The sequence below is a fragment of the Papio anubis genome, chromosome 1 (genome assembly GCF_008728515.1).
Source record: "Papio anubis isolate 15944 chromosome 1, Panubis1.0, whole genome shotgun sequence".
NCBI lineage: Eukaryota > Metazoa > Chordata > Mammalia > Primates > Cercopithecidae > Papio > Papio anubis.
In genome coordinates this window covers 98,563,521-98,589,697 of record NC_044976.1, presented here as the reverse complement: position 1 = coordinate 98,589,697, position 26,177 = coordinate 98,563,521, and the positions used below count along the sequence as shown (strand labels likewise).

The following is a 26,177-nucleotide window of genomic DNA, read 5'->3' as shown; positions in this document are numbered from 1 at the left end:
ACTGAGCCACCTTGACCTAGGACTTATTTATTGGAAATTAGATGACAGTTTCTTCACATTAAGAAGAAAGATAAGAATTAGACCTTTTTCCTACCTATGTGGTCTCCAGAATGATGGTACAAAATTTCCCCATATACACTGTGTATTATTTACTTATGGTTAATATGTATGGTTTATATATGGATGATATATACATAATTTTGATGATAGCAATGACAGCAGCTAACATATATATAGCACTCTGTGCCATAAGGACACTTCCTAGTAGTCTGACCTATTTAATTCCTTGTATGAAACATGAATATAGGTAGATTCAAAGGTGAGTCTGAATCAGTATATCCAAAAATATATGCAATCTGTCTTTGTGAAAAAGTCAAAACTATAAAATCTCTAGCACTGATATATGGAAATGTTTGTATTAGCTTTTTGACCTGTAAGAGTACACAACTAATAGATTTCATATCTTCTAAGTGATTTCAAATTTGTCAATTATTAGAACAGGCTACAATGTTTTTTGTTTTTTTTTGTTTTTCTGAGACAGGGTCTCCTCCCACCCAGGCTGTAGTGCAGGGGTGTGATCACAGCTCACTGCAGCCTCAAACGCCTTGGCTCAAGGGATTCTCCCGCCCTAGCCTCCTGAGTAGCTAGGGCTACAGGCACATACCACCATGCCTGGCTAATTTTTAGTTTTATTTTGGTAAAGATGGGGTCTTGCTGTGTTGTTCAGGCTGGTCTTGACCTCCCTGCCTCAAGTGATCCTCCCGCCTCAGCCTCCCAAAGTGCTGGGATTACAGGTATGAGCCATTGTTTTTAATTGCTGTTGCAATACTATAACCAAAGGAAGACATTCCCAATCAGTTTAAAATGAACCCCAAAAAACCTATCTGCAAATCTGAATACAGTCCTGTTTTTTGCAAGTAAAGAGTAGGCAAACACTCCCTTGGGATGCTAGAAGCAAATATCACACTTTTACTTGTATTTGTTTATCAACTTAATTTTTTAGTTTTTGTTTTATATCATACCTGATAAATATGTCAGATGTAACAGCTTATATCAGTATATCGTTTAAAGTGTATGTTTTGAAGATGTTTAACAACAGCAGTACACAATCAAAAAGGTTGAAATTACTACTTTTTGTAATAGGCTTCTAAAAAGTAGGCTTTAAAACCAAGTTATTTACATCAATGTTTCTTTTGCCCCTCTGGCTAAGGTTGTTTCACGAGCATCTGCATGGATTCATGAGGCAACAATGGATACCAGGAGATCAAACAGTCAAGTGAAAATCTAAAAACACAATTACAGAACTAAAACAGCGTTTTATGAATGTTTCATGAACATTTTTAATGGAAAGGTAATTTTTATTTTAGCTGTTGGGTATCACTAAGTCTTTTTATCTGGTCTAAGTAGCTGCAAATTTAAGGGTAAAAGAGGGAATTACACAGATAATACTACTTCTTTCTTCCTGTAACTTGGTATTTTTCAGTTTAGTTTGGAAAGTTCTAAACTTCAGTTGCCTCAAATACTAAGTACTTTCTAGAAATATGCTTGAAATGTATTAAAAAGAAAACAAAAGCCTGTCCTTTAGTCTATTTTGCTTACTTGAATTTGTTACTTGATTCAGGTTTTAAATCTTCTTGGAATAAAGGATATTGATTCAAATGTTGAAAGCATTTGATTGCAATTAGACCCATGGAAAAAATTATTTAACATCTTTTTTTTAACATCCATCTTTAGGGACCTTTACATGATCTCTTGATAATTACAAGGTTGGGTTTATTTTTTAAAATTGGGGAAAATATAGAAAAGAAGATAGTAAAATAAATTTGATTAAAAAAAAAACACAGAATGTCAAGAGTTGGAAAAAATAGAAACATGAAGAAAAGCATCAGCTAGCCATAAAAAACACACATAAATGCCTGGTGCACAGTTATAACTAAACAGTATGCATGGTTACTATTTTTATGAGTGAAAATCTATGAAATGTACTAAGCGGTAAAATAAAATCTTAAGTAACATTACAAGGTTTTTAAAAATAATCATTTTCCTATAACTTTTCTCCTGTGAATACTACTTATTTACATATTTCAACCTTGTACATAATTCCTTACCTGCAGCTAGAGAAACACAACATTGCTCCTTTTCTTTTGTGATCTCATTTAATCTATAAGGTACATCCGTTAGTGCAGGTGAAAGAATTGGCAGGGAAGGGAATTTTCCTACTCCACACAGTTGAACTGAACCCAATGAAAGGTGTTTCACAAAGGTTGAACCATTCTGAACAAAGCTGTAACAAAAGTGATGGAATTAATTACTTGTAGAAATATAACAATTTTTAGCAGTTTTATTTTACTTGGTTTCTTTCCTTCAAATGATTTTTCTATACAATCTGTAACAATGGTCATATTAGTTAAAATTTTTTAAAATTTGGTTAGATTTCAAAACTACTTTCATGTCACCCATTATTTTAGCTGGCTTACAGTCCACAGACGGTTGTAAAACAAATGGCAGAAATGAAAGTTTGTTCTTCTGAAATTATGTCCTAATCAATTTGGTGGCTCTCACTAGTATGCTTAAATTTGTGGTTCCATTTTAGGAAAATTCATCATTAAAGGCAAATTTCATTCATAATAATAGTGGAATTTTTTCCTCTTGAAAAATTAGAAAAATCATACATGTATGTTTCAGAAATTTTATCAATTAACTCAGTAAGTCAATGAATACACAGAAACAATATAAAACAATACTCATCAATATATTTTATTAGCTTTTAGAATAGATTTTATAATATTCAAGCTTGTTTTTGTATGCTACACAGACTAAAGGATGCTAATAAATTTACTATCCACCTACAAGCCTTTTCAGTTCTATGACAGTTCTTCATGGTTTGGTTTTTTAAGAACATGTATGAAGTGACTCTGTATATAGTTTCTACACAGATATGCCCATTTATTCAAGTTTTGTTGGATGTACCTTGACATCTGCTTCCATGCTATATCCAGAAGAGTGGTATATGCACCAATTAATATAGCATCAAAGTAACATGGGATAAGGTAACGTGGGATCTGCTTCAGGTAGAAGAACATAGCCTGCAACCATTTACCAACCTGTTATAAAAATAAATTTGAAAGTTAATTTGGTATGTGTATAGGCTAGGTGTGTTTATAGAGGTAAATCTAAACATGCAACTTTAGTAATCTATAAACCCTATTTCCATTTACTAGTACTGAAAGATGATGAAGAAAGGAGGAAAACAGTTCAGGTTAGAAAACAATCTAAATATTATATATAACATGGTAATATTTATTATTATGTCCTTGATTTTTTTGGGACTATAATATAGTTCTACTTACTTCAGCAATAGTTCCTGATCGTGAAATAAGCCGGTTACTGACATAGTCAATCATCCAATCTCCAGATCTCAAATTATTACAAAAAGGATGGCCCAAGTCATTCTTTGGTCTTATTTCTGCCAATACAGACATTAAACCTGAAAATGCAGAGACATGTCATGCTGTATTATTGGTAGCATCAATTTGTTCGTATATCCTCTAGTCCCTACTCTGCTAGTGTCTATTCTAGTGATTTGGGGTGAATACGTATCAGAGGCAGACACAAGGGCTACCCAGTCCCCAACAGCGCTTAATATAGTTCAAGATAAGTGTGGCAATATTGGCATACTGAAGGAGACCACTGTCACAAGAGATATAAAGAGCTTTTCAGGATTCATAACTTCTGGGACTGGTCTTATTCTTTTGGATTTTAATGTTATAATATTCAAGGGTAACTGGCATGGCTTCCCTGCCCAAAAGCATCTCAAGAAAGAAAAGTGATAAGCCTATGTTTTTTCATGTTGAAAAGTAGTGGGTTCATCAATATTCAGGCTAGATTTAAGGAAATCATAGAACTGGTTTCAGAGGGAACAAGAACACCTATGGAGATAATAAGAGTAAAGTATGCTTTGGAAGGAACTGTTGAAATTTAATGGGAGGTACTTAGAACTAAGTGAAATATCAAAGTGAGGGGTGTGTGTGTATGTGTATATATATACACATACATATATACACATATACTTAAAACATAAAGATGTTGGGAAACATATATATACACACATATATATATCCACATATATATATACATATACTTAAAACATAAAGATATTGGGAAACAAGACTATAAAATAATATTCTACATATGCCCTAGCATTTTCATGGACAGCAGATAATGCTTGGTAAATTTTGGTCTCACTGTGGAATAATGGAAGGACATAAGGAAAACAGTGTTTTAGAAACAGATCTGATGATGACCAATGAAATGGAATGATTTGCAGATGAGGTAACAAGATTTGGAAAATTGGTTAGTTGGTTTTGTTTATAGGACTTAGTCCTAGAATAGAGTGAAAACTGGAAATAAAAAGGATATGGTGTACCCAACAGAATATGGAAAAGAATCCACAAATCATAATGACTGATTGGATATTGAGAATGAAAGGCGCAGATCCAAAATGGACTCCTGGATTCCAATATGACTAGATATACCATATTATAAGGAGGGAAATACATTTGGTTTAGGGGAAAGACAGGTCAACAAAGTAGTTAAATCTGATTTAACCTGAGGCTCCTATTAGCAGCCTGCTGGAAATATGTGGGTTGCTGAAAATATTAAACGATCAGAGGGGAAAGGGATTAGTATAAAGCAGCAAAAAATAAACAGGTAAGGGCAATTCTATTTAGAAAAGATAAGAAGAATCATTTCATTAGAAAGACAAGGAGAATTAGCAAAGAAGCAAACTTAACTATAAGAAAGATAAAGGCTAGAAAAAGAACACACAAATTTGGTCTTTTTAGTGAACTAGAAGTAGTTTAACAACTCAGAGTGAAAATGAAGCAGATGATTACTTAAATCTGGTAACATATATACATCTTTTTAAAATTAATTAAATAAATTTACTTATTTTTTGAGACACAGTCTTGCTCTGTCACCCACGCTGGAGGGCAGTGGCATGATCATAGTTCACTGTAGCCTCAAACCTCTCTCCAGCTCAAGTGATCCTCCTGCTCTGGCCTCCCAAAGCATGAGATTACAGGCGGGAGCCACCATGTCTGGCTCACATATATTTCTTTCTTACAGGACAAAACATTTTGTGTTAAAAATGAGAATATTTTAGAAAAAAATATCGTTAAGTTCAAAAAGTCTCAAAAAAGTTTATTGAGAACTGCTTATGTGCTTGATTTTGTAGGAAATACAAAAGCTAAAAAACAAGAAGCATAAAAAAGATAAAACTTAATTCTTTCTCAAGGTATGCAGCCTACTTACTTAGTGTGGTTTTAAGGAATTTAAGAAATTTCCAATTTAAGTTTTAAAAATTTAAGAAATTTCCAATTACTTAGTATAAACTAGGTGTCATCTAGTGAGCTGTTCACATGTATTAATTCATTAATCCTAACCATAATCCCTGTGGTAGGTACCACTCTGCAGATAAGAAAACTAAGCCATAGAGCATTTACTTCAGGTTATAAAGCTAGTCAATGTAACCCAGGAAATCTGGTTTTAAAGCCTGTTTCTTAATCACAATGATAAAGATTCACAAAAATCATTATACTAATTACCAAAACAAGGCAATATATTTCAAGGGCCAAGTAAGAGGTATAGAAAATAAATGCAATGGGTATCTGGAGGACAAAGAAATTACTGTAAAAAGCAATAGTTAAAGAAGCTTTTATGAAAGATGCAAGAATTAAATTAGTCCTTAAAGATGGGTTAGATGGACAAAGAAAGAGTTGAATAAAAGGCATAAGTGGAAAACTATATGAACTAGGAATACAGGTGTGATAAAGCAAATTTCTTAAGCATCTAAGGAAATATTACCAACTAGATGAATTAAACTGATAAATATTTAATTCCTTTAACTCATCTTACAACTACTCTATGTTTTACTGTAAGTTCTCTTTACAAGATAAAACAAATATGCAATATTTCCAATTAGATTTAAAAAAAGATGAATGGATTATATTTACAACCTAATCTCACTTGGGGCCCAAACAAGCATATTCTATTTCTTCTTATATAATAAACCAGGTCAAGAAACATTAATTAAGGTCCAAGTATAGATAAAGAACTACACAGACCTTAAGGAAAGAGATAGAACTAGTAATTCTAGGTAAAATTTACTGGGTAATTACTTTGTGTTACATCCTGTTTTCAGTGTTTTATGTGAATGATCTCACTAATCCTCACAAAAACCTTCTAAATTAGGTAATATTATTCAAATTTTATAGAGGCAGAAATTGGTGCACAGAGAGGGTATATTACTTGCCAAAGGTCAATCAATGAGTAGGAGCAGAGCCATAATTGCAACCCAAGCAGGCATACTCTGAGCCTATATACTCTATCGCCTGTAAAGAAGACATCAGACGACCCTAAAAGAAAAACACAAAGCTCAGCTGTCCTTCTATTTGCTTACCTTGAAGACCTGCATATTTAAGGGCTGACCAGTTTGGTATGTCATAGCACCCTCCACCATCTTCCTTTTCTTCTGATTCACATCGGTAAAGGATCTGATTTAGCTCAGCCAAAGTTAATTTGGAGGCGATACTAAGAATTGGAAAATAAAGATAACCATATATTGAAGTTTCGCTTGTTGTCAATAGAAACAAAAGAAGATAATCTGAATTATAATCATAAAATGTCTTAGCAGTATATGTTTTAGGAACTCAGCATTCAAATAAACATTACATTCATACATTATAAGTAATTATTAAAGGACAAATTATGCAAAAGATTCAATTAGAAGCAACAATACTTCCAAACCAAGGAAATAATCAAGTACCAAATTGTATTGATTAGAAGTATGCTGGGAAAATATTTTGGCTTCTATATCCTTGATCTTATAAATTTGTTTTATTAGCCTTTCTAGTTTGGACTTAGTGTTTTCCTTCTTTTATTTATTTATGTGTTCTCATCTGATTTCCCTCCTTTATATTTCCCTAAGTGAGACATCAAGAACTTTTTATGCTAGTTATTGTATACTAAGAATACTTATCAGAGGATCACTAAAGGAATAATAAAAAGTCAGTTAACGGCCTAGGAAATCACGTGCTCTCTGCCTTTATACTATCCTCCATGTCCCTTCTCTTCTCTTCTCTAAGGCTGCACTGTCTCTCAGCTTGTTTATTCAAGAGACCAGGATTTTCTCAGATTAAGATGCCTCCTGATAACTGTCAGAGGGAAGACTGACTATCATGGCCTTGATTTCCTTTTGTTTGGTCAGTAGTAAGACTGTATAACTGACCACACCTGAATACAGCTGAAACTGTATTTTCCTGTGCTTCTATAACAGATGCTCAGGTAATTTCATTTTACATGACTGCCATTTTATGTGAACACATATCCACTTGAATGTATATTCTTCTTTCTCTTTTAGTTCTGGCTCAATTTAGAAAATCATTGTCATCTGTGCTTTGTTCTCTCCATCTCAGCTTTCCTCCTCAGAGCTAGTTTGTGAGTCAAGCCTGAGTCAAATCATTCAGAAGCCTCAGTATCAACTCCATTCTAGGGCAATATTTTTCAACACATAGCCAGTGGACTCCTTGCCTAAAAATTACTTGGGGATCTTATAAAACTGCAAATTTTTTGGCCTTGCTCCAGAATAATCTGAGCAGGTCTGAGGAGGAACATGCATTTTACAAGCAGTTCATCCAACACAAAGCTGCTTCATCACAGATTTTTTGGTTAAGAATGCAACTACTTTATTAAGAATAGTTTGAGGCCGGGCGCGGTGGCTCAAGCCTGTAATCCCAGCTCTTTGGGAGGCCGGGCAGGCGGATCACAAGGTGGGAGATCCAAGACCATTCTAAGCTAGCCGGTGAAACCCGTCTCTACTAAAAATGTCTAAAAAAACTAGCTGGGAAGTAGTGGCGAAGCCTGTAGTCCCATTTTCAGGGAGCTGAGAGCAGGAGAATGTGAGCGGAAGGCAGGCACACAGTGACAGAGTCCGGCCACTGTACCCAGCCTGGGCGACAGAGCAAGACTCCGTCTCAAAAAAAAAAAAAGAATAGTTTGAATTAAGAGTTAATATCCTTAAAAGGCCCAGGCCGCGGTGGCTCAAACCTGTAATCCCAGCACTGGGAGGCGAGGCAGGCGGATCCGCGAGGTCAGGAGATGAGACCATCCCACATTTCTTTCTGGTGGAAACCCATCTCTACTAAAAAATCTGAAAAAACTAGCGAGGCGAGGTGGCGTAGTCCCAGCTACTCGGAGGCTGAGGCGGGAAGAATGGCGTAAGCCAGGCGGGCTTGCAGTGGGCGAGATCCCGGCCACTGCACTCCAGCCTGGGTGACAGAGCAAGACTCCGTCTCAAAAAAAAAAAAAGAGTTAATATCCTTAACAACAAAAAGTCTTACAAAACAACAAAAAAAACCTGAACACAATAGCAAAATGGAGTAATACATAAAACTACACTTCAACAAATAAATACAAATGGCCAATGAACAAAATAATTTAGCTTAACTAATATTTAAATTACATGAGATGTTATTTTTAACTATTTTATATTTACCAGTTTGACTAGTAACAGCTAACACTTATCAATCACTATGTGTTTTCACATAGTGTTGTGAAAAACTATTGTGTTTTACTCAAGTAATCCTCACAACTCTGGAAGAAAGGTGCTATAATTATGTCTATTATAAATTCTCAAAGGTCTCTTTTTTTCTAGAGATAGGGTCTTGCTCTGTTGCCCAGGCTGGAGAGCAGTGGCACAATCATGGCTCATTGCAGCCTAGACCTCCTGGGCTCAACTGATGCTGATACTCCTACCTCAGCTTCCTGAGCAGCTGTGACCACAGGTGTATGCCACAACTCCCAGCTAATTTTTTAAAAATGTTTTTTAGAGAGAGGGTTTCACTATGTTGCCCAGGCTGGTCTTGAACTCCTGGGCTCAAGCAATCCTCCCACCTTGGCCTACCAACGTGCTGAGATTATAGGAGTGAGCCACTGCACTCAGCCAGGTCTTACTTCTTATAGCTAATAAGAGTCTGCAATGGAATTCAAACCTAGTTAGTCTGGTTCTGTACTCCATGCCCTTAAACACTATATTATATTGTGGTATAATATATTGGTATTGGTAATGATGGAAACTCTTGGATAGAGCTGAAAGTATTAATAAATATAATCTTTCTGGAGGCAATTTGGCAGTATATATTAAAAGCCTCAAATATATGGATATAGTCTAACCCAATGGTCCCTAACCTTTTTAGTGCCAGGGACTGGTTTCACAGAAGACACTTTTTCATGGACTGGGGGTGAGGGGGTGTGGTTTTGGAATGATTCAAGTGCATTACATTTATTGTGTACTTTATTTCTACTATTATATACATTGTAATATATAGTGAAATAATTATACAGCTCACCATAATGTGGAATCAGTGGGACCCCTAAGCTTGTTTTCCTGCAACCAGACAGTGCCATATGGGGGTGATGGGAAACAGTGACAGATCATCAGGCATTAGATTCTCATAGGCAGCATGCAATCTAAATCCCTTGCATGGACAATTCACAATAGGGTTCATGCCCCTATGAGTGTCTCTAATGCAGCCACTGATCTGACAGGAGGCAGAGTTCAGGCGGTAATGCGAGTGATGGGGTGCAGCTGTAAATACAGATAAAGTTCACCTGCCATTCACCTCCTGCTGTGTGGCCTGGTTCCTAACGGGCCATGGACCAGTACTGGTCTGTGGCCCAGAGGTTGGGGACCCCTCGTCTAACCCAAAAATTCCATTTCTGAAAATTTATACTAGTACTAATGATGGCAAACTATGAGCATTTACTATGTGCCAGGTATTGTGTTAAGTGCTTTATATGTGTTATCCTATTTAATTCTTACAAAATTTTCCAGATGGGAGACTGAGATGATGAAAGTTCTAAACAAATTATCCAAGATCATACTGACAGGATTGAAGCTAAAGTTTAACCCAGGTCTAAACCTCAAAACCGATATTCTTCTGTAGTATGCAGTGACATCTAGAAAGAGAATAACTAAGGATGAATGTACAAAGACATAATAATAGGGAATAATTAGAAGCAATCTAGGTGTCCAAAAATGGAAACTGTTTAAATAAATTACGGTAAAGCCATAAAGTGGAATCATATGTTGACATTTTTTTAAAATGATGTGGTAAAGGGTATGAGATATGCAACTTAATCTCAAATACTTCAGATAAATTGTGTGTGTGTGTGTAGAGAGATGCGTGTGTGTGTATGTATGCATGTAGGCATGTGTGTATCTATATCTATAGAGAGAATACACATGCAGGTACATACACAAATTATAAAGCAATGCGGTAAAATGTTAACAACAGGCGATGCTGACACTGCTGGTCCTTGGACTCTACTTTGAGTAGCAAGGGTGTAGAGGACCCTTAAAACTGCTTAATTCAGTCTAGTGGTAACTTACTTATTAAAGTGGCAAATCTCTATCAAACAAGGCATACTTACGAAGCAAAGGGAATTTTTAATATAGGATCTGAATTGTCAACAGCTAGGCTCCCAGATTTAAAGTGAGGACTGAATTGGGTCAGATGATTTCGAAGAATTCCAACAGCGACTTGTGCGTGTGGATCAAGACTAACTCTGAAAAAGTTAATTAAAAAGTGGTTAATTTTTAGGAGTAATTTATTCAAATTTAACAGGATATGCAAACTATTTTAAATATAAGTCAACAGTTTGAGCTCAGTTAACATACCTGAATATAATAACGCTTCCTGGAGACAAGTTTTCAAATTCTATTTCTTGAATATATTCATTGGGCCCTTTTGTGGCAACTCCAGCTTGTTTAACAATTTTACTTTCATTAAGCTTGAAAAAAATTACATTAAAAAAATCCATTCAACAAATAGTTCTAATGTTCTTAAAATGCTAAACATAGTAGTAAGATGAGAGTCCTAAATACCTGAATATGTTCTCTAATTTCTACTGTGATATCTGGCATTCCATTGATTGAATTCTCATCCTTCCTGTAAGGTTTCGTATTTCTCTCAATAGTTCTAGCTTCAAGAACTACTTCTTCAATTTTGCCTAGGAATATATAAAAACATTTTAACAAGATTTCATATGGAATCATCAAAATTAGGAAGGCTAAAGTGGTTTCAAATAATTTAACTTAAAGTTGAAAAGAAAATATCAGTTAATATTTTTTAGAAGTCTGAAAGTAGATGATTCTACCCAAGGTGCATTTTACATTAAAAAAAAAAAATTACGACTTAGTTAACAAAGCTTTTTTTTGAAGTAGAAATGTATCAAAATAATAGCTTAGCTCTGGTGAACAACTACCTAATTTTGAGTAGAAAAAAAGCAAATCACTTGAAAGGCTTACATTTTTTTAAAAAATTGGAATATTTCAGATAAAAAAAAATTAAAATCCAGGTTCCACTTCCTCACTGAAAGAAAAATTCACAAATATAAGTAAAGCGTCCGTGTACTCATTCTTTACTTTCAGAGGTAACCTCAATTCAGTTTGGTGCTCACTACTCCCGGCATTTTCACTACACATGTCTGTTTCCTTAAACAACATGTATTACTTTCCCTACTTCCAAGTTTTATTAAAATGAATTCAAGTTACATATATTTGCAACTTGCTTTTTACTGGTCAACAATGTATTTTTTAGATTCATTCACACTGCTACATCAGCTCTAGCACATTTACTTCAAATGTCAAATAATATTCTACTGTATGAATATACCAAAATACATCTGTTCTATTACGGTTGTCTCCAATTTTTCTCTGTTATAAACAATGTTGCAATAAATATTCTGTGCATATCTTTAAATGGAAATGTATGAAAATTTCCCAGATATACACCTAGGGATAGAACTGCAGGGTCAATGGATTATATAAAATTACAACCTTACTTTAAATAACTTAAACTTTAAGTCATTAATCTGGCAATAGGTAACATAAACTTTTGATCTAGAAATTCTACCTCTGTAAATATACACCAAGAAAATTGTTTAAAAGAAAAAACAATTATCCTTAGTGTATATTTAAAACTTCATAACACTACTAAACATACTAAAGAATATTAAAAAGGGCATAATAACAACGTATGAAACATTTAACAAAATAATAATCACAATTTTGTGGACTGACAAGAGGAAATGTTTTAGGAATGATCCATGACCAAAACAAAACCAGAGATAATATTGTACATTGTGATTGTTGTCCTATAAAACTAAATATGTACATTAGCAAAGATCAGATAGTGAATATAAATTTGTGAACAATTAAAGAAACTTTTAGGTATTCAGGTTGATAATTTTTAAAAACAGGAACTATGCATACTCAGCAATTAGCAACCAATATAGAATATGATGATTTTTATGGGAATTTTCATTTGGTCAATCAACCAACAAACTTTGACAGCTGCTGCATGAACAGGAGCATGTTATGCTATACCACATATAATAGTAAGACAATAAAATACAGATATCCAGAAAAAAATCAAGTAACATTAAGGACATATATCAGGGATGTATTTTATAATTTTTGACTCTCTATGCCAAAGGAGTACATAGAGACTATAATTGCTGTATGTTCAGAAGAAAGAGAGATCACTGAACAAAGAAGGTGCAACTATCGACCTTGAAAGATCCAGACAATTCACATAGTATTTGGGAAGAAGTAAAAATACCTATTTGGCTGAAATAGTGGACTGACATAGGGCTAGGATTGTAGATGAGGATGGATTATGGAAAGCCTTAAATATAAGGTTATATTATTTGCCATTTTAGTTTATATATTTGTATGTATGTGCATACACACAAAGACATATATTTATACACGTATATACATATACACTAACACAAATATATATATTGTTCTGCTAGAAGAGAAATAAATGTTCATTTTACACAAACTAGGAAATAAAATATAAACAAAAATATTTCACAACTCAAAAAATGTTAATATTTGAAAGTATTTCTGTCTAGGTTTTGTTCCACCCAGTAAAAATATAAGTTGCCAAAAATTTCTTTCTCTTTTTTTTTTTTTTGAGACAGGGTCTCACTCTATCACCCAGGCTAGAGTGCAGTGGTGGGATCTGGACTCACTGCAACCACTGCCTCCTGGGCTCAAGCGATCCTCTCACCTCAGCCTCAGGAGTAGCTGAGACTACAGGCATTTGCCACCATGTCCACCTAATTTTTTGTACTTTTTTTGATAGAGACAGAGTTTTACCATAATGCTGAGGCTGGTCTTGAACTCCTGAACTCAAGTGATCTGCCTGCCTCAGCCTCCTGAAGTGTTGGGATTATAGGTGTGAGCCATCATGCCTGGCAAAAGTTTAAATTCTTTTTCTCAAGTACATCCACAGTAGCACTGTGTTATAATATACATGATACATACATGATATATAACTATAACATTACAGTATAATTTAATATAATGATATAATACAAATACAATAACAATTTTCAGATTGCATTACCAGGGATGCACATTTGAGGCACTTCCTTGCTGTAAAATGAAGTCTTGGGATTCCTGAAAGCAGTTCTAGATACAGCCACAACAGACTGATGGATGCTAGGTGAGTGTCTTGTTACTGCCACTATGTCTTCATCAACTTGATCCACATACACCTGAGAAGCAGAAAGAGCAACTAGATTAGCTCTCAAACTGGAAAGACTTACTCTGAAATTGAACCTGAAGAAACAAATTTAATAATTTCTTGCCTGAATAAAACCCTTGGCTCCAAGCTCCTGATGAAGCTTATTGATAGCACACCTGGCTGCAATAATACCGCTTTGGAAATTAACTTCACCTGTATTTGAAGGCAATGCTCCAGGATTCCACTTAGTGTAAAACCGTTCCTCAGAAACCACTGAAATCTAGACAAAGGTAAAATTTAGCATGGATACATTTTAATTATAATGAATTTTTTTCATAAAAATGCCCAAAGTTATTGGTCATGTAGGTTTTAAAAAACAACATATAAACAAACCTGATGAGGCACTAATTCATCATAGCCTCTTGTACTTCCACTAGCACAACACGCCATAGAAACAATTGTAGTACTTGGAAGAGCATCATATGCTGATCTATGCTAGAAGACAACAACAAAGCAAAAGTTTGCTTTCTTTCAAATGCAAAGTGCCATTCTATAGCATAATGAAGTAAAAGGATAATTACATAAATAAATTCATAAGGTAAATTAATTTGCTTTTAAACAAGCAAAACATTCTGAAAACTATGTATTACAAATCAGTTATAAATCTAAGACACTAGTTTGAAGTACATGGAAATGATTGTGACCAAGTGTTAGAGAGTTAAGTATCAAAGCATTCAGCAAAATAAGTACATGAAAAAGATTAGGTGCTTACCACAATAGGACACTCATTATCATGGGTAATATCCATAAACAAGGCATGTGCAATAGCTGGCATTAAAGGCCTCAAACAGGGCTGAACAAAGGATCCAACAGGTTCTCCTCCATATCGGTAAACTAATCTGCCCTCTTCATGACTATTATATGCACTCATTGCCTCTGCAGAGCATTACAGAATATTTTAACAATCTTCATTACTTATGTCCAGGAAGTGGTTAGATTTCTTATCATAAATGATTTTCAAAATAAAGACCACATCAATATTATAAAAAAAAACTGCTTTAAGGATTTAAACAAATATCTACTAGTTTAAGTGACAAGAAAGTTTTCCCCGTAACTTAACTGGAGAAATGGCTCATGTAAGGAAAAGGGAACATACGTTGTTTACTGGGATGTAAGCTACACAAAATTCAGTGTAAAACATCTAAACTTTACATCATATCTCCCAGTAGAAGATGAAAAACAGGTTTACGTATTTTCAGCAACAAAAAATGGTTTTGTTAGTGAGTCTTCAGTTCATCCTACTGGTCTTTCAATTTGAAATGAGGTACCTTACCCCCAAGCAGAAATTTACACTGATAAAAATAGAATGAGTCATATTAGAATATGTCATACAAACTATTTAAAAGAACATTAACTGTGTTAAAAAATTATTAAGCATTGCATATGAAGCTATTAAATCCTTTAATCTACTTAAACAAAAGCTAAAGTTTTAGATGGAAATACACTCCAACAAGCCTACCTCTTATTAAGGAACTAATGCCCAGTCTAGTAACAAAGATATTGTCCAGATCTTCACTTCCTGTGAACAGTTCAGCTACTACATATAAATTGGGTTGCAAATTCCTAGCAGCATCCAACATGTACTGTAAAAAGCACAGCGACAAATGTAACAAATAAATGTAACAAAGAGAAAAGCAAGATAGCAGGAAGGAAGGAGACAAAAGGAGGCATGGATTTGACACAGAAAAATATGCAGCAAGATAAAATGGAAATTCAAGAAGAATTTCCAAATAAAATTTCATTGTACATATGTAAGAAAATATCAAACATACCAAAACACATAGAAACAAGAGAATTTATAAAGAGAAGAAAACAGTTAAAAAGGAAGATTAGATTTTGCAAAGATATTGAGACATGAGAGAGAAAAAGAAGAAGAAAAATGTTAGTTTCATATTACTAAATGTAAATCATAACACTACAATTCTGTTAGGCTTTCTCCCTGTTTGCTTATCTGTCTGTCTGTCTATCTATCTATCTATCTATCTATCTATCTATCTATCTATCTATCTATCTATCTATCTATCTATCTATCTATCTATCTATCTATCTATCTATTTTTGAGACCAAGTTTCTTTCTTGTTGCCCAGGCTGGAGTGCAATGGCGAGATCTGAGCTCACCACAACCTCTGCCTTCCAGGTTCAAGCGATTCTCCCGCCTCAGCCTCCTGAGTAGCTGGGATTACAAGCATGTGCCACCACACCCAGCTAATTTTGTATTTTTAGTAGAGACAGGGTTTCTCCACGTTGGTCAGGCTGGTCACAAACTCCCAACCTCAGGTGATCTGCCTGCCTTGGCCTAAAAGTGCTGGGATTACAGACGTGAGCCACTGTGCCAGGGCCTATGTGCTTATTTTTAAAACTTTAATCCGACTTAATTTCCAGGTGGTTGACTAAACAATTATTCACAAATTCCCTGATGAATTACGTAGCTGTTGGAAAGGTTAGGTCTGCCTGACCAGATTGAAGCCAGTTTCTCCTACAGATGATGATAAAACTCTTAAAAACTCTCATTCCTTACAATTTCTACTTGTGTGATTTATATTTAACACTGGTGCTATCTATCTAGCTGTTTATTATAAACACTGGTTTATAATAAAAAATCAGATAGGTTCCAAACTGTTAAACATAACATTTGCACAAAGATTAATAAAATACTTGAAATTCTCTTAGCTAACAAGTAGAATCCTAGTTTTGTAATTTAAAATTAAGTTTGAACATTCTTTTCTACCATATAATAATCTTAGAAGCATTTTTTTTTTTGCTGTTGCTAAAAGCACAATAAAGCCGTCATTTTTTGGAACCAGACAATGTTCTATCAGCTTAACTAATGTTCACTAAATCCCTCCAAATCAAATCAATTTTTCATCACAGGACTTGAAACATATACATTATAATACTGCTTTAATATTATACAAATAAGATATTTTTCAGGTAAACACACATTTCCAAAGAACACCTAGGTGACACTGGTCACTAGGAAGCTATCAAAAATCTTACAAGCAGTGCTACTGTAGGGTTTCTAAAAATAATAAATTAAAAAAAATCTTATAAGCAGGATGAAAATTATGAGTTTAATTACAAAGTTGTATTAGATAGAAGGTAATATTGTAAGTATTGGCATTGTTCAGAAGTTATTGTAAAGAGCTCAAAGAGGAATAGACAATGTTTATGTTTACACTTATATTTTTATAAATAATAAAAATTAAATCGATGAGGCTAGACTGGCTTCAATATGCTATAACGTTAATTTTTTTAAATTTTATTTTATTTATTTATTTTTTTAGACAGAGTCTCACTCTGTCGCTACGCTGGAGTGCAGTGGTGTGATCTCAGTTCACTGCAACCCTCACCTCCTGGGTTCAAGTGATTCTCTTGCCTCAGCCTCACAAGTAGCTGGCACTACAGGCGCACACCACTATAATGTGTAATAAGCTATTCACCTTCACAGTCACTTCTAAATATATTGAAAGCAACCTAAAAATAAGAAAAATTAACATTTATGTATTTACAGTAGCCAATACACATTTTATGTATTGTAAACACATTTTATGTATTTACAATAGCGCTCCATATTATCAGAAACAATATGATCAACTTCCCTAAATTAAAATTTTAAAATTAACTAGTTAAATATTTTGTAGCCCAGTATTCCATAACAACTGCATCAAAAGATTGTTAGAATTATGCTAATTATGCAATAGTGATAAACACTACCACCAAATCAATGTCGGTGTCCAACTAGCAAAAGGACACATTTACCTGCATAGTCTACTTAAGGAAAGCTAGGAAAGAACACTGAATTTCTTTTCTTAATGTAGATAAATTGTTTTTCTGTACCTCAGCTACATGAAGAGGTGTTGAGTGGCAGTTATCAAGACGTACTCCCTGGAAATAAGTTGCAGTTATTTCAGTGTATTTTTTCATGTGTGCCCAGAGAAAAGGACAGTCCTCTGGTTTATTCCCATAGCGCAATTTAACACTGTCTCCCCAGCAAATAAGTTCTCTCCTTAGGTAAACTTCTGAGCCTGTTCAGAAAAGAGATTGCTTTCAATAGTTCAAGAAATAAAACGAAAACAATTACTTCATGGAAACACTGATTTTTAAATTGCTTTGATCATTTTTGCCACGAATGATATATTGGTTAAAATTGTATCTAAAGTGGTATGAGATAATGTTTTAAAAAATTAATAATAATTTATTTCTCATAGCTACTCTGAAAAAACTCTAGCTTATAGTTTCTTCTAAAAATGTGTCCTCAATTTCAAAAACCCAAGTCACTTCATAAGGGAAAACAGAAATGTTAATATCATAGGCCTTTCAAAACCATAGTTCTACCAAGACATTTAAAGCTCCATTTCCACCCTCCTACTTATTTTCGGCAACAGGTTATATTAGATCCATGGCATACAGCAGAATGGCTTGATTTTGTTTAGAATGGCTAGAAAAAAGAGGGCAGAGATACTTACACCCGAATTTATACTCTTAAAAAAAAGCATAAGATTTCTGAATAAATTCTGATGTCACTAAAATAGACTTCTAGTTTTGAAATGTTAAAAAATAAATATATCAATAAGCTCCTGCAACATTCTTCCTGGTAATGAAATAGCTATAGAAAAACAAGACACTAAGAGTGAGGGGGGACCTCAAACCATTAGGTTCTAGTTTAATTGCCACTGAAATGTCTTAGTACCTCTGGCCAATGAGTGAAAATATCTCTTATGGTAATGTAATTGTAATAGCAGTGGTTTCAAACTTGTTTGTAAAAATGCAATAATATTTTGTCCAAATAAAAGCTTACACAGACCCACAGTATAGAAAATAGATACATAAAAGTTATTCTGTTTGAGAGGATAAAAGGTAGGAAGGCAAAGGAGAGGAAAGAAGATGAACTTCTTTATTTGTTGACTCCATGTTTTCTTTCTCAAATTGTATGTACCTCTGGTACCTTTATTGGTGAAATAGTTTAAAAACCAATAGAATAATGGGGAAGAAAATCAATAAAGCAGATTTTATTTTGACCTTGCCATGAACTATTCCTTCCCTATCCATAGAGAAGTTAAAAATTATATACCTGGTTCAGCAAAGTTTCGAAGAGGATCATCTCCCATTACCCATCCATTGTGTGCCATCAGAAAACAAGCTTTATTTGGGAGATGAATCATAGATTCTTCCACGGAGAAGTCCATTTCTTCAAATGGGAAAGTAAAATACCTATGAAAATATAATTAAATATTAAATCCATACAAAGAAACTCCTTGGAGAGAATATGAATTTGCAACATTAAAACTAAACTTCTTCTCTAATGAATAGAATAAAATTAGTTTGATGCTATTTATAGAAAAAATGTTCAACATAGGTCAAGAATCTTCAATAGACTTTTTGAGTAAATCTAGTAGAACGTGAGAAATAGGGAGTTAACACAACAGGATAGCTGGCTAACATTTAAAATAATGTTTAAAACTTCATAAAACTATTTTAAAAAATCATTGAGGTAGCCAGGCATGGTGGCTCATGCCTGCAATCCCAGAACTTTGGGAGGCTGAGGCAGGCGGATTACCTGAGGTCAGGAGTTTGAGACCAGCCTGGCCAACATGGGGAAACCCCGTTTCTACTAAAACTACAAAAATTAGCTGGGCATGGTGGTGCACCCCTGTAGCCTTGCTACTTGGGTGGCTGAGGCAGGAGAATTGCTTGAACCCGGGAGGCAGAGGTTGCAGTGAGCTGAGATCGCGCCACTGCACTCCAGCCTGGGTGACACAACGAGACTCCATCTCAAAGAAAAAAAAAAATAATTGAGGCATTGATGTTACTTTGCAAAGACGTTTTAAAAAAAGACTCTTAAGTAAAGTTATGCAAAGGCTTTTACTACACTCTAGTTGCCCAACCTATGCTTCATGTCACTTACAAAGTAAGGAGCTAGATGCTTGCTTAAATTGATTAATATTGAATTTATCACTAAGTATGCAGTCCTCCAGAAACATTAAAGTAAATGATAACTATAAATTGGTTCATACTGATGACAGTTTCTCTAACAAAATATTTGCCTAATAAAATGAGTTAATATTAAGCCTATGTCCAAATCAAAACTTCTATTTCAATTTAAGAAATGTATTGAAGTCACATGTTAAAGAAAACATTTAGGTTAATTTCAGATGTTAAATACAATTTTCAATGTTCAACCATCAATAAGAAAAAAAAAAACAACAAAAATGCAACACCTGGTAACTAAAGGATGCTTTCTAGTGACAGGTCCTAGTTTTGGACCATGGCCAGCCAGTCGTTCATAAAACACATTTCCCAAAAGGCAATTAACTGCCTGAAAAACATTAAATTGTGTTAGATCATCATCATCATCAAGACAACAAAAAAATAGTAATAAGATGCAAGGAAAAGCAGCAGTTCAAAAATAAGTAAAACCTGTTCCTGATGATAGTTAATGAGTCGATGCTTCTCTGAATTTAATTCCTCAATTCTCTTACGAAACCAATTACAGCATTCTTCAATTGCTGCTGGCCCATTGCTAGAGCAGATGGAGAAATGCAGATATAGTATTTAATGGCTTTACAGATTCTACATTTAAAAACTTTCTAACAAAGGTCACAGAAACCTTAAATATATTCATCAGGATTTCAATTATGGCTGATGATGTTTTTCAATTGTAAAAATGTTTACACACAAATATAGAAACATGGCCAACGCACAGAAAAAGTGGGAAAATGTCATGTGCTGAAATAGTAGAATTACAGTGAATTACTTTATGTCCTTTTCTATTAAGCATTTTTAATAAGTAGTATGAAAATCATACTAGCCATAAAGGTTTATAAGTAATATTCTTTATTTCACAGAAAAAAACACATTACATACTCATGTGGTATGAAAGTCGTTAGTGCAATGTTCATATCTACAGTACAGCCAAACCGTCTGTATTCAGGATCTTGAATAATCTTAAGATGTTGGTTTGGATCAGACTTGGTTACTCTCCTATTTTCTAAAAGAAAAAAAGATGGTATCTTAAATGCAACTATCCACAAAGATTATAACTGTTACTATTTTCTAATTTGGGGCCTATAATTTTTTCATTGAAAATAAAACAAGTATTTCACAAGTATCGTTCTACCTCCTCTCCTCATCTTGCTGTGTGTGTACACACACACACACACACACACGAGGTGTGTGGAGAAAGAAACACAGAGAGACAAAAATAACATAAAAGAAAGACACAAAGATTCCCATCAATTCAATCCCAGCACCACTTTTCTGCCTACGTCAGCATTCACTTATTCTATTCTTTTTTTTTTTTTTTTTTTAAACACATTAAGGACTTTAGTGGAACGTGTTTTCCTCCCATGTGCTACCAATATTCTAACATTAGGAGTTCTTTTTCAAGATTGCTTTCAAAGTTTGCTTCCTAAAGTCTTAATAACCTGACTTTCTTTGTATTCTCTAAAAGAAGCACACAGGCTTAATACTTTCCCTTTTCATCAACCATATTCCTTAGATAATAACTTAAAAATTAAAAGGGAAATAAATAGTTTTTGGGGAAATTTTCACTCTTTTTCTGGAACTTGTTTGTAATAAAATTAAGAATTGGTACAGGATTGCCTCCATTGAACTTGATTTTATATTAACTAATTAATTTGTATCTGGCTTATTCCAAAGAGACTTTGAAATGGCTTATAAAAACACAAAAAAACATAAAATAATGGGTTTCCATAGTGTAGTGGTTATTCATGTTCGCCTCACAAAACAGCATAAAATACAAATCGATTCTTAAAATCCAGTTTCTAAGGTTCATCTGCAAGAGTAAATATATGAAAACTGCCACGGGCATGATGGCTAACACCTGTAATCCCAGCATTTTGGGAGGCTGAGGCAGGCGGATCACCTGAGGTCAGGAGTTCGAGACCAGCCAGTTTGAGACCAACATGGAGAAACCCCATCTCTACTAAAAATACAGAATTCGCTGGGTGTGGTGGCACATGCCTGTAATCCCAGCTACTCGGGAGGCTGAGGCAGGAAAATTGCTTGAATTCAGGAAGTGGAGGTTGCAGTGAGTGGAGATCATGCCACTGCACTTCAGCCTAGGCAACAAGAGTGAAACTCCCATCTCAAAAAAAAAAAAAAAAGAACACTGCCAAGAAATGAAATGTTTGGAAAACAGAAAAAGCTATGCCATCAGTATAAACTTTAGTATTTAGTCTTTAGTATTGATAGAATAAAAGAGATGGATCAGTGGAAGAGCACAGATAACAGATGTATATTTTGTATATTACCATACACTATGAAGTATTACGGTGGTACTTCAAATCAGTATAAAAGGATGGATTTTCAACTCAATATAATTTTAAAAATACAGATCAAGTTAAATATCTTCTTTATATAATATACAAAAATAAATTTCAGGTATATTAAATATTCAAATGTAAAAATACAAATTAGAAGAAAAGAGAATGTTGATGGAAGGTCTTTTCTAAGCATGATATAAAATTGGAAGCCATCAGAAATTGAAAAGTTTGACTACATTGAAAAAAAATGTCACCATAAACAAGAGTTGAAAGATCAAGAGCATCCTAGGAGGATATATTTGAGGCCTGTGTAATAATTAATAAAAATGTCAATATAAAAAACAGACAACTCAATAGAAAAATGAGAAGAAACATTAACGGCAATTAATGGAAGAAATATAAATAGCTAATTAACATGTAAAAATATACTTCATTAATAAGCAAATAAATGTAACTTAAAAGGCTGGGCACGGTGGCCCACGCCTGTAATCCCAGCACTCTGGGAGGCCGAGGCAGGCGGATCATGAGGTCAAGAGATCGAGACCATTCTGGCCAACATGGTGAAACCCCGTCTCTACTAAAAATACAAAAATTAGCTAGGTGTGGTGGCGCATGCCTGTAGTTTCAGTTACTTGGGAGGCTGAGGCAGGAGAATCACTTGAACCTGGGAGGTGGAGGTTGCAGTGAGCTGAGATCACACCACTGCACACTAGCCTGGTGACAAAGCGAGACTCTATCTCAAAAAAAAAAAAGAAAGAAAGAAATGTAAATTAAAATAAGGTTATGTTTCGCCTCATTGACAAACATGATAAAGGTTAATGATATCTAACGTTAGTGATAATATTAAGTTGGTATAACTTGCTGTGAAAATAAATTTATTATATTTGAAATCTATATACCCTTTGACTCAATAATTCCATGTTTAACAATTTATCCTTCAGATTGACTCACGTAAGCAAGTAAACATAACATGTACGGGGACGTATTTTCTGCAGTACAGCTTATGAGACTGGAAGTTTATCCAGGGAAAGGACTTTGTTCTGTTTACCACTGAATCCTCATGCCTGGAGGAATGTCTAGCACACAGCAGTAGGTGGTTCAATGAATATGCATTGAATGAATGAATGAAAAATGAAAAATCTGGAAACAACCTATCAAAAAGGCTAAATAAATTCAAGTACTTTAAAAACAGCATATTGCTATACAGAGGTTAAAAGAAATAATTAGCTATAAATTTATATTGTCAACTAAAAGAACATGTTGTTGACGGTTTATGTTCTAGTCTTATTTGCATGTGTAAAAATAATATAAATATAAAACTTATACACATACCATATATAGAATTACATACAATTATATATCAAATTGAATTTTTTTCAAGAAGAGTCTTAAATACAAGAAACAACATGTAGTAGCTGAGATGTGGGTTTTGGGAGAGAGGAGGTCATACATTCTATTTTCTTACACATTCGAACTATTGGGCTTTTTCTCTTTATAATGAGCACATATTATTTCATGTAAATAATACAGCTTACTGGGGGAAGGGAAGATAGAGGCCCTTTAGTAAAATGAAACAGGAAAAAGGTTAATATTAAAAATTCCTGTACTAAGGTGTTACACAATTGCAAAAGTTGATATATGAAGCTGACTGAGGATCCTAGAGCTCATTCTATTTCAAAGGCACTATTTCTGAGTCCTACTCTAGTTCTGTTTTCTGGAAGAGAAAAAAATATTTATTTTAAGATCTTCTCCATATCCTCACTGCTAGGTTGTCCTACATGAAATGCAGATAGCTCTTAATAATCCTTTCTAATTTGTCTCCTACAAACCCTACTTTCTCATTTCACCTATTTTTTCCTACCCTATTTTGTTGGGGGCACATTACCTTCTTGATTAGTTATGTCCTTAACAGAAGACTCACTTCGTTACCTTTTGTTATCTCACCAATATCTGGCTTCAGTATCACTAGTGGTTAGGTGGCCTTAATAGTGGGGAAAATCAGCTGGAAGCCCCTCTATGTCAGTTAAGATTCTTACTATAGACAACAGGAGACTATCACATCTCTCAGTTTCAAAACTTGTTTCAAGCCATTCTCAGTTGAAATAACCTGTTCTACCTACTTCCCATTCATACATTTAATAACTATATACTGGGCTCCACAGAATTCTGAGCATTCTATGGAACTAACAGTAAGATACAGTACCCAGGGGAAATAATTGTGTTATGCGTTATTATGACGTGCCCTTTAGATGTCTCTGCTAACTCTCAGCTTACAGAATCACAGTTTTATAATATCAACAATAACACAAATATCATACAATGACATATTTAATAATGACATTACGCAAAAGAGTTTTCCCTTTATAATATTAAATTTCTTAAAATTGATAGGAACATTCTAGCATATATCCTTTACCTTGTGTAAGAAGTCTTCTAAATTGCTCAACTGCTTTGTTGACGTCTACTTGGAAAAATTCCCAGAGTTTAAGCTTTGGAAAAATATCCTCCCAAATCATTTTTCGGATGGACTGAAAAATGTCAATAGTTAAAAAACACATATATACATATATTTATTTCAAATCATTTAACCAAATACTGTTTATCATATTAAAATACAGATTGTAAGTAATTTTCAAACATATATTTAATGTGTACTTTAGAAATTTTTTCTGTTTTAGTGTGATACTCCTCTGTACATACTGACATTCATATGGTGATCATTTTCAATCAAAGCAGGTATTCCCTTTTCTTTGTATTTCCCTTCTGCAACATCACAGGAAAAATGCCAAAGTGCTCTGTCTAAAACCCAGGCAGGTTTTAAGTGTGGAGAATTCACAAGATTATAGGCACATTCTGGATGTTCCTGGATCCATTTACTATTAGCAGCTGAAGGAAAAAGGAGACACAAAGGAATATCTCATAATTAAATTGAAACTGTATCTATGTTAAGTTTAGAGGTGAAATAAAATAGAAACATCTACCACCACTCATTTTTTTCTATATTAGATATCAATATTTTACAATGATACTGTTACAGGAAACATTTTTTCTTTGGTTATGGTATCCTATCATTCGCTTCACCATACTTTTTTTTTTTTTAAACTTTAATTCTGCTTAGAAAATCCGATGAAACAAAAAGCAACTCTCTCATAGGTAATACTTTTGTATGGCTAATCCTAAAGCATTAATGAAATATGTTGTTTTGATAAGTTGGATAAAAGCGAGGCTGAGAAAGTGCTAAAAGAAATATGCTCAAGGAATATGAATCTAGCTTACAGTTCAGAATCAGAATCAAGAGTTTGGCAAAGTATTCCAAATATTTACAGCATTGAAGATAATTTGTTTTGGCCAGGCATGGTGGCTCAACCCCAGCACTTTGTGGGAGTGGAAGTAGGATAGCCTGCAGGAGTTCAAGACCAGCTTGGGCAACAAAGTGAAACCCTGTATCTACTTATTTAAAAAAAGATAATTTGTTTTAATTTTAAAATAAAAAAAGAAAGTTACATAGAATTTGTTTGATCTTTAAAATGGACTAATTATCCCTGAATTCATATTGAAGAGCATGAGTGATTAATGTACATAAAACAAAAAGTAGTAACAATTACTGAATATTTACCACATACCAGAAATTGTTGTAAGCAGTTAAATACGCCAATTTATTATTCCTCACTTCCTACCACACAAATTAGGATGTACTGTTAAGTTCTCTTAACAAATGAGGAACTGAAGCACGGAGAGTTAAGTAACTCAGCCCAAGTCATACAGTCAGGAATTAACTTGGCCAAGTCCTTTTTCAGAATGTGCAATCTTAACCACATTGCTCTGCTGCTGAAATGAACGTGTTCATGCTTCATTCACTCAGCTGAGCACTCTTATATAATTTTACAATCATTATTATTTCTAGTTTCAGTCATTTATTTAGTAAATCATTTATTTACTTAGTATTTATTCATACCCATAATAAACACTCAGATGAAGAGAGGCTATGTAAGGAGCAGAGAAGTTGTAATAAAAGTTAAACTGGTAATTCTCAAAACTTGCATCAAGATAGTTCCTCCGAGATTCATCAACACAATCACTGAAATTCAAGGCATTTTTCAAAAACACAAAATGTAGTAATAACTTATATCCAAATAGGATTTTCACTTATAAAGAATAAATATTGGGGCTAGGTGCGCTGGCTCACGCCTGTAATCCCAGCACTTTGGGAGGTCGAGGAGGGAGTATCACTTGA

General features: G+C 34.1%; 1 protein-coding gene across 5 annotated transcripts in view; it reads right to left on the bottom strand.

The window, feature by feature from the left end:
• The window catches only part of AGL (amylo-alpha-1, 6-glucosidase, 4-alpha-glucanotransferase), a 71,317-nt gene that overhangs the window by 28,262 nt on the left and 16,878 nt on the right, over positions 1 to 26,177 (bottom strand). For all 5 annotated transcript variants that reach the window (XM_031651131.1, XM_031651148.1, XM_031651141.1 and 2 more), the window contains 19 exons: positions 24,648 to 24,829; positions 24,360 to 24,471; positions 20,523 to 20,646; positions 20,076 to 20,178; positions 19,877 to 19,974; positions 18,730 to 18,869; positions 17,496 to 17,683; positions 15,118 to 15,241; positions 14,371 to 14,534; positions 13,992 to 14,093; positions 13,723 to 13,878; positions 13,479 to 13,629; positions 10,946 to 11,070; positions 10,739 to 10,851; positions 10,492 to 10,626; positions 6,461 to 6,591; positions 3,351 to 3,487; positions 2,971 to 3,104; positions 2,109 to 2,284 (listed from right to left, as the gene is read on the bottom strand). In XM_031651131.1, coding sequence (XP_031506991.1) covers positions 2,109 to 2,284; positions 2,971 to 3,104; positions 3,351 to 3,487; positions 6,461 to 6,591; positions 10,492 to 10,626; positions 10,739 to 10,851; positions 10,946 to 11,070; positions 13,479 to 13,629; positions 13,723 to 13,878; positions 13,992 to 14,093; positions 14,371 to 14,534; positions 15,118 to 15,241; positions 17,496 to 17,683; positions 18,730 to 18,869; positions 19,877 to 19,974; positions 20,076 to 20,178; positions 20,523 to 20,646; positions 24,360 to 24,471; positions 24,648 to 24,829 — 2,595 coding nt within the window. The remainder of the gene's footprint in view (positions 1 to 2,108; positions 2,285 to 2,970; positions 3,105 to 3,350; positions 3,488 to 6,460; positions 6,592 to 10,491; positions 10,627 to 10,738; positions 10,852 to 10,945; positions 11,071 to 13,478; positions 13,630 to 13,722; positions 13,879 to 13,991; positions 14,094 to 14,370; positions 14,535 to 15,117; positions 15,242 to 17,495; positions 17,684 to 18,729; positions 18,870 to 19,876; positions 19,975 to 20,075; positions 20,179 to 20,522; positions 20,647 to 24,359; positions 24,472 to 24,647; positions 24,830 to 26,177) is intronic.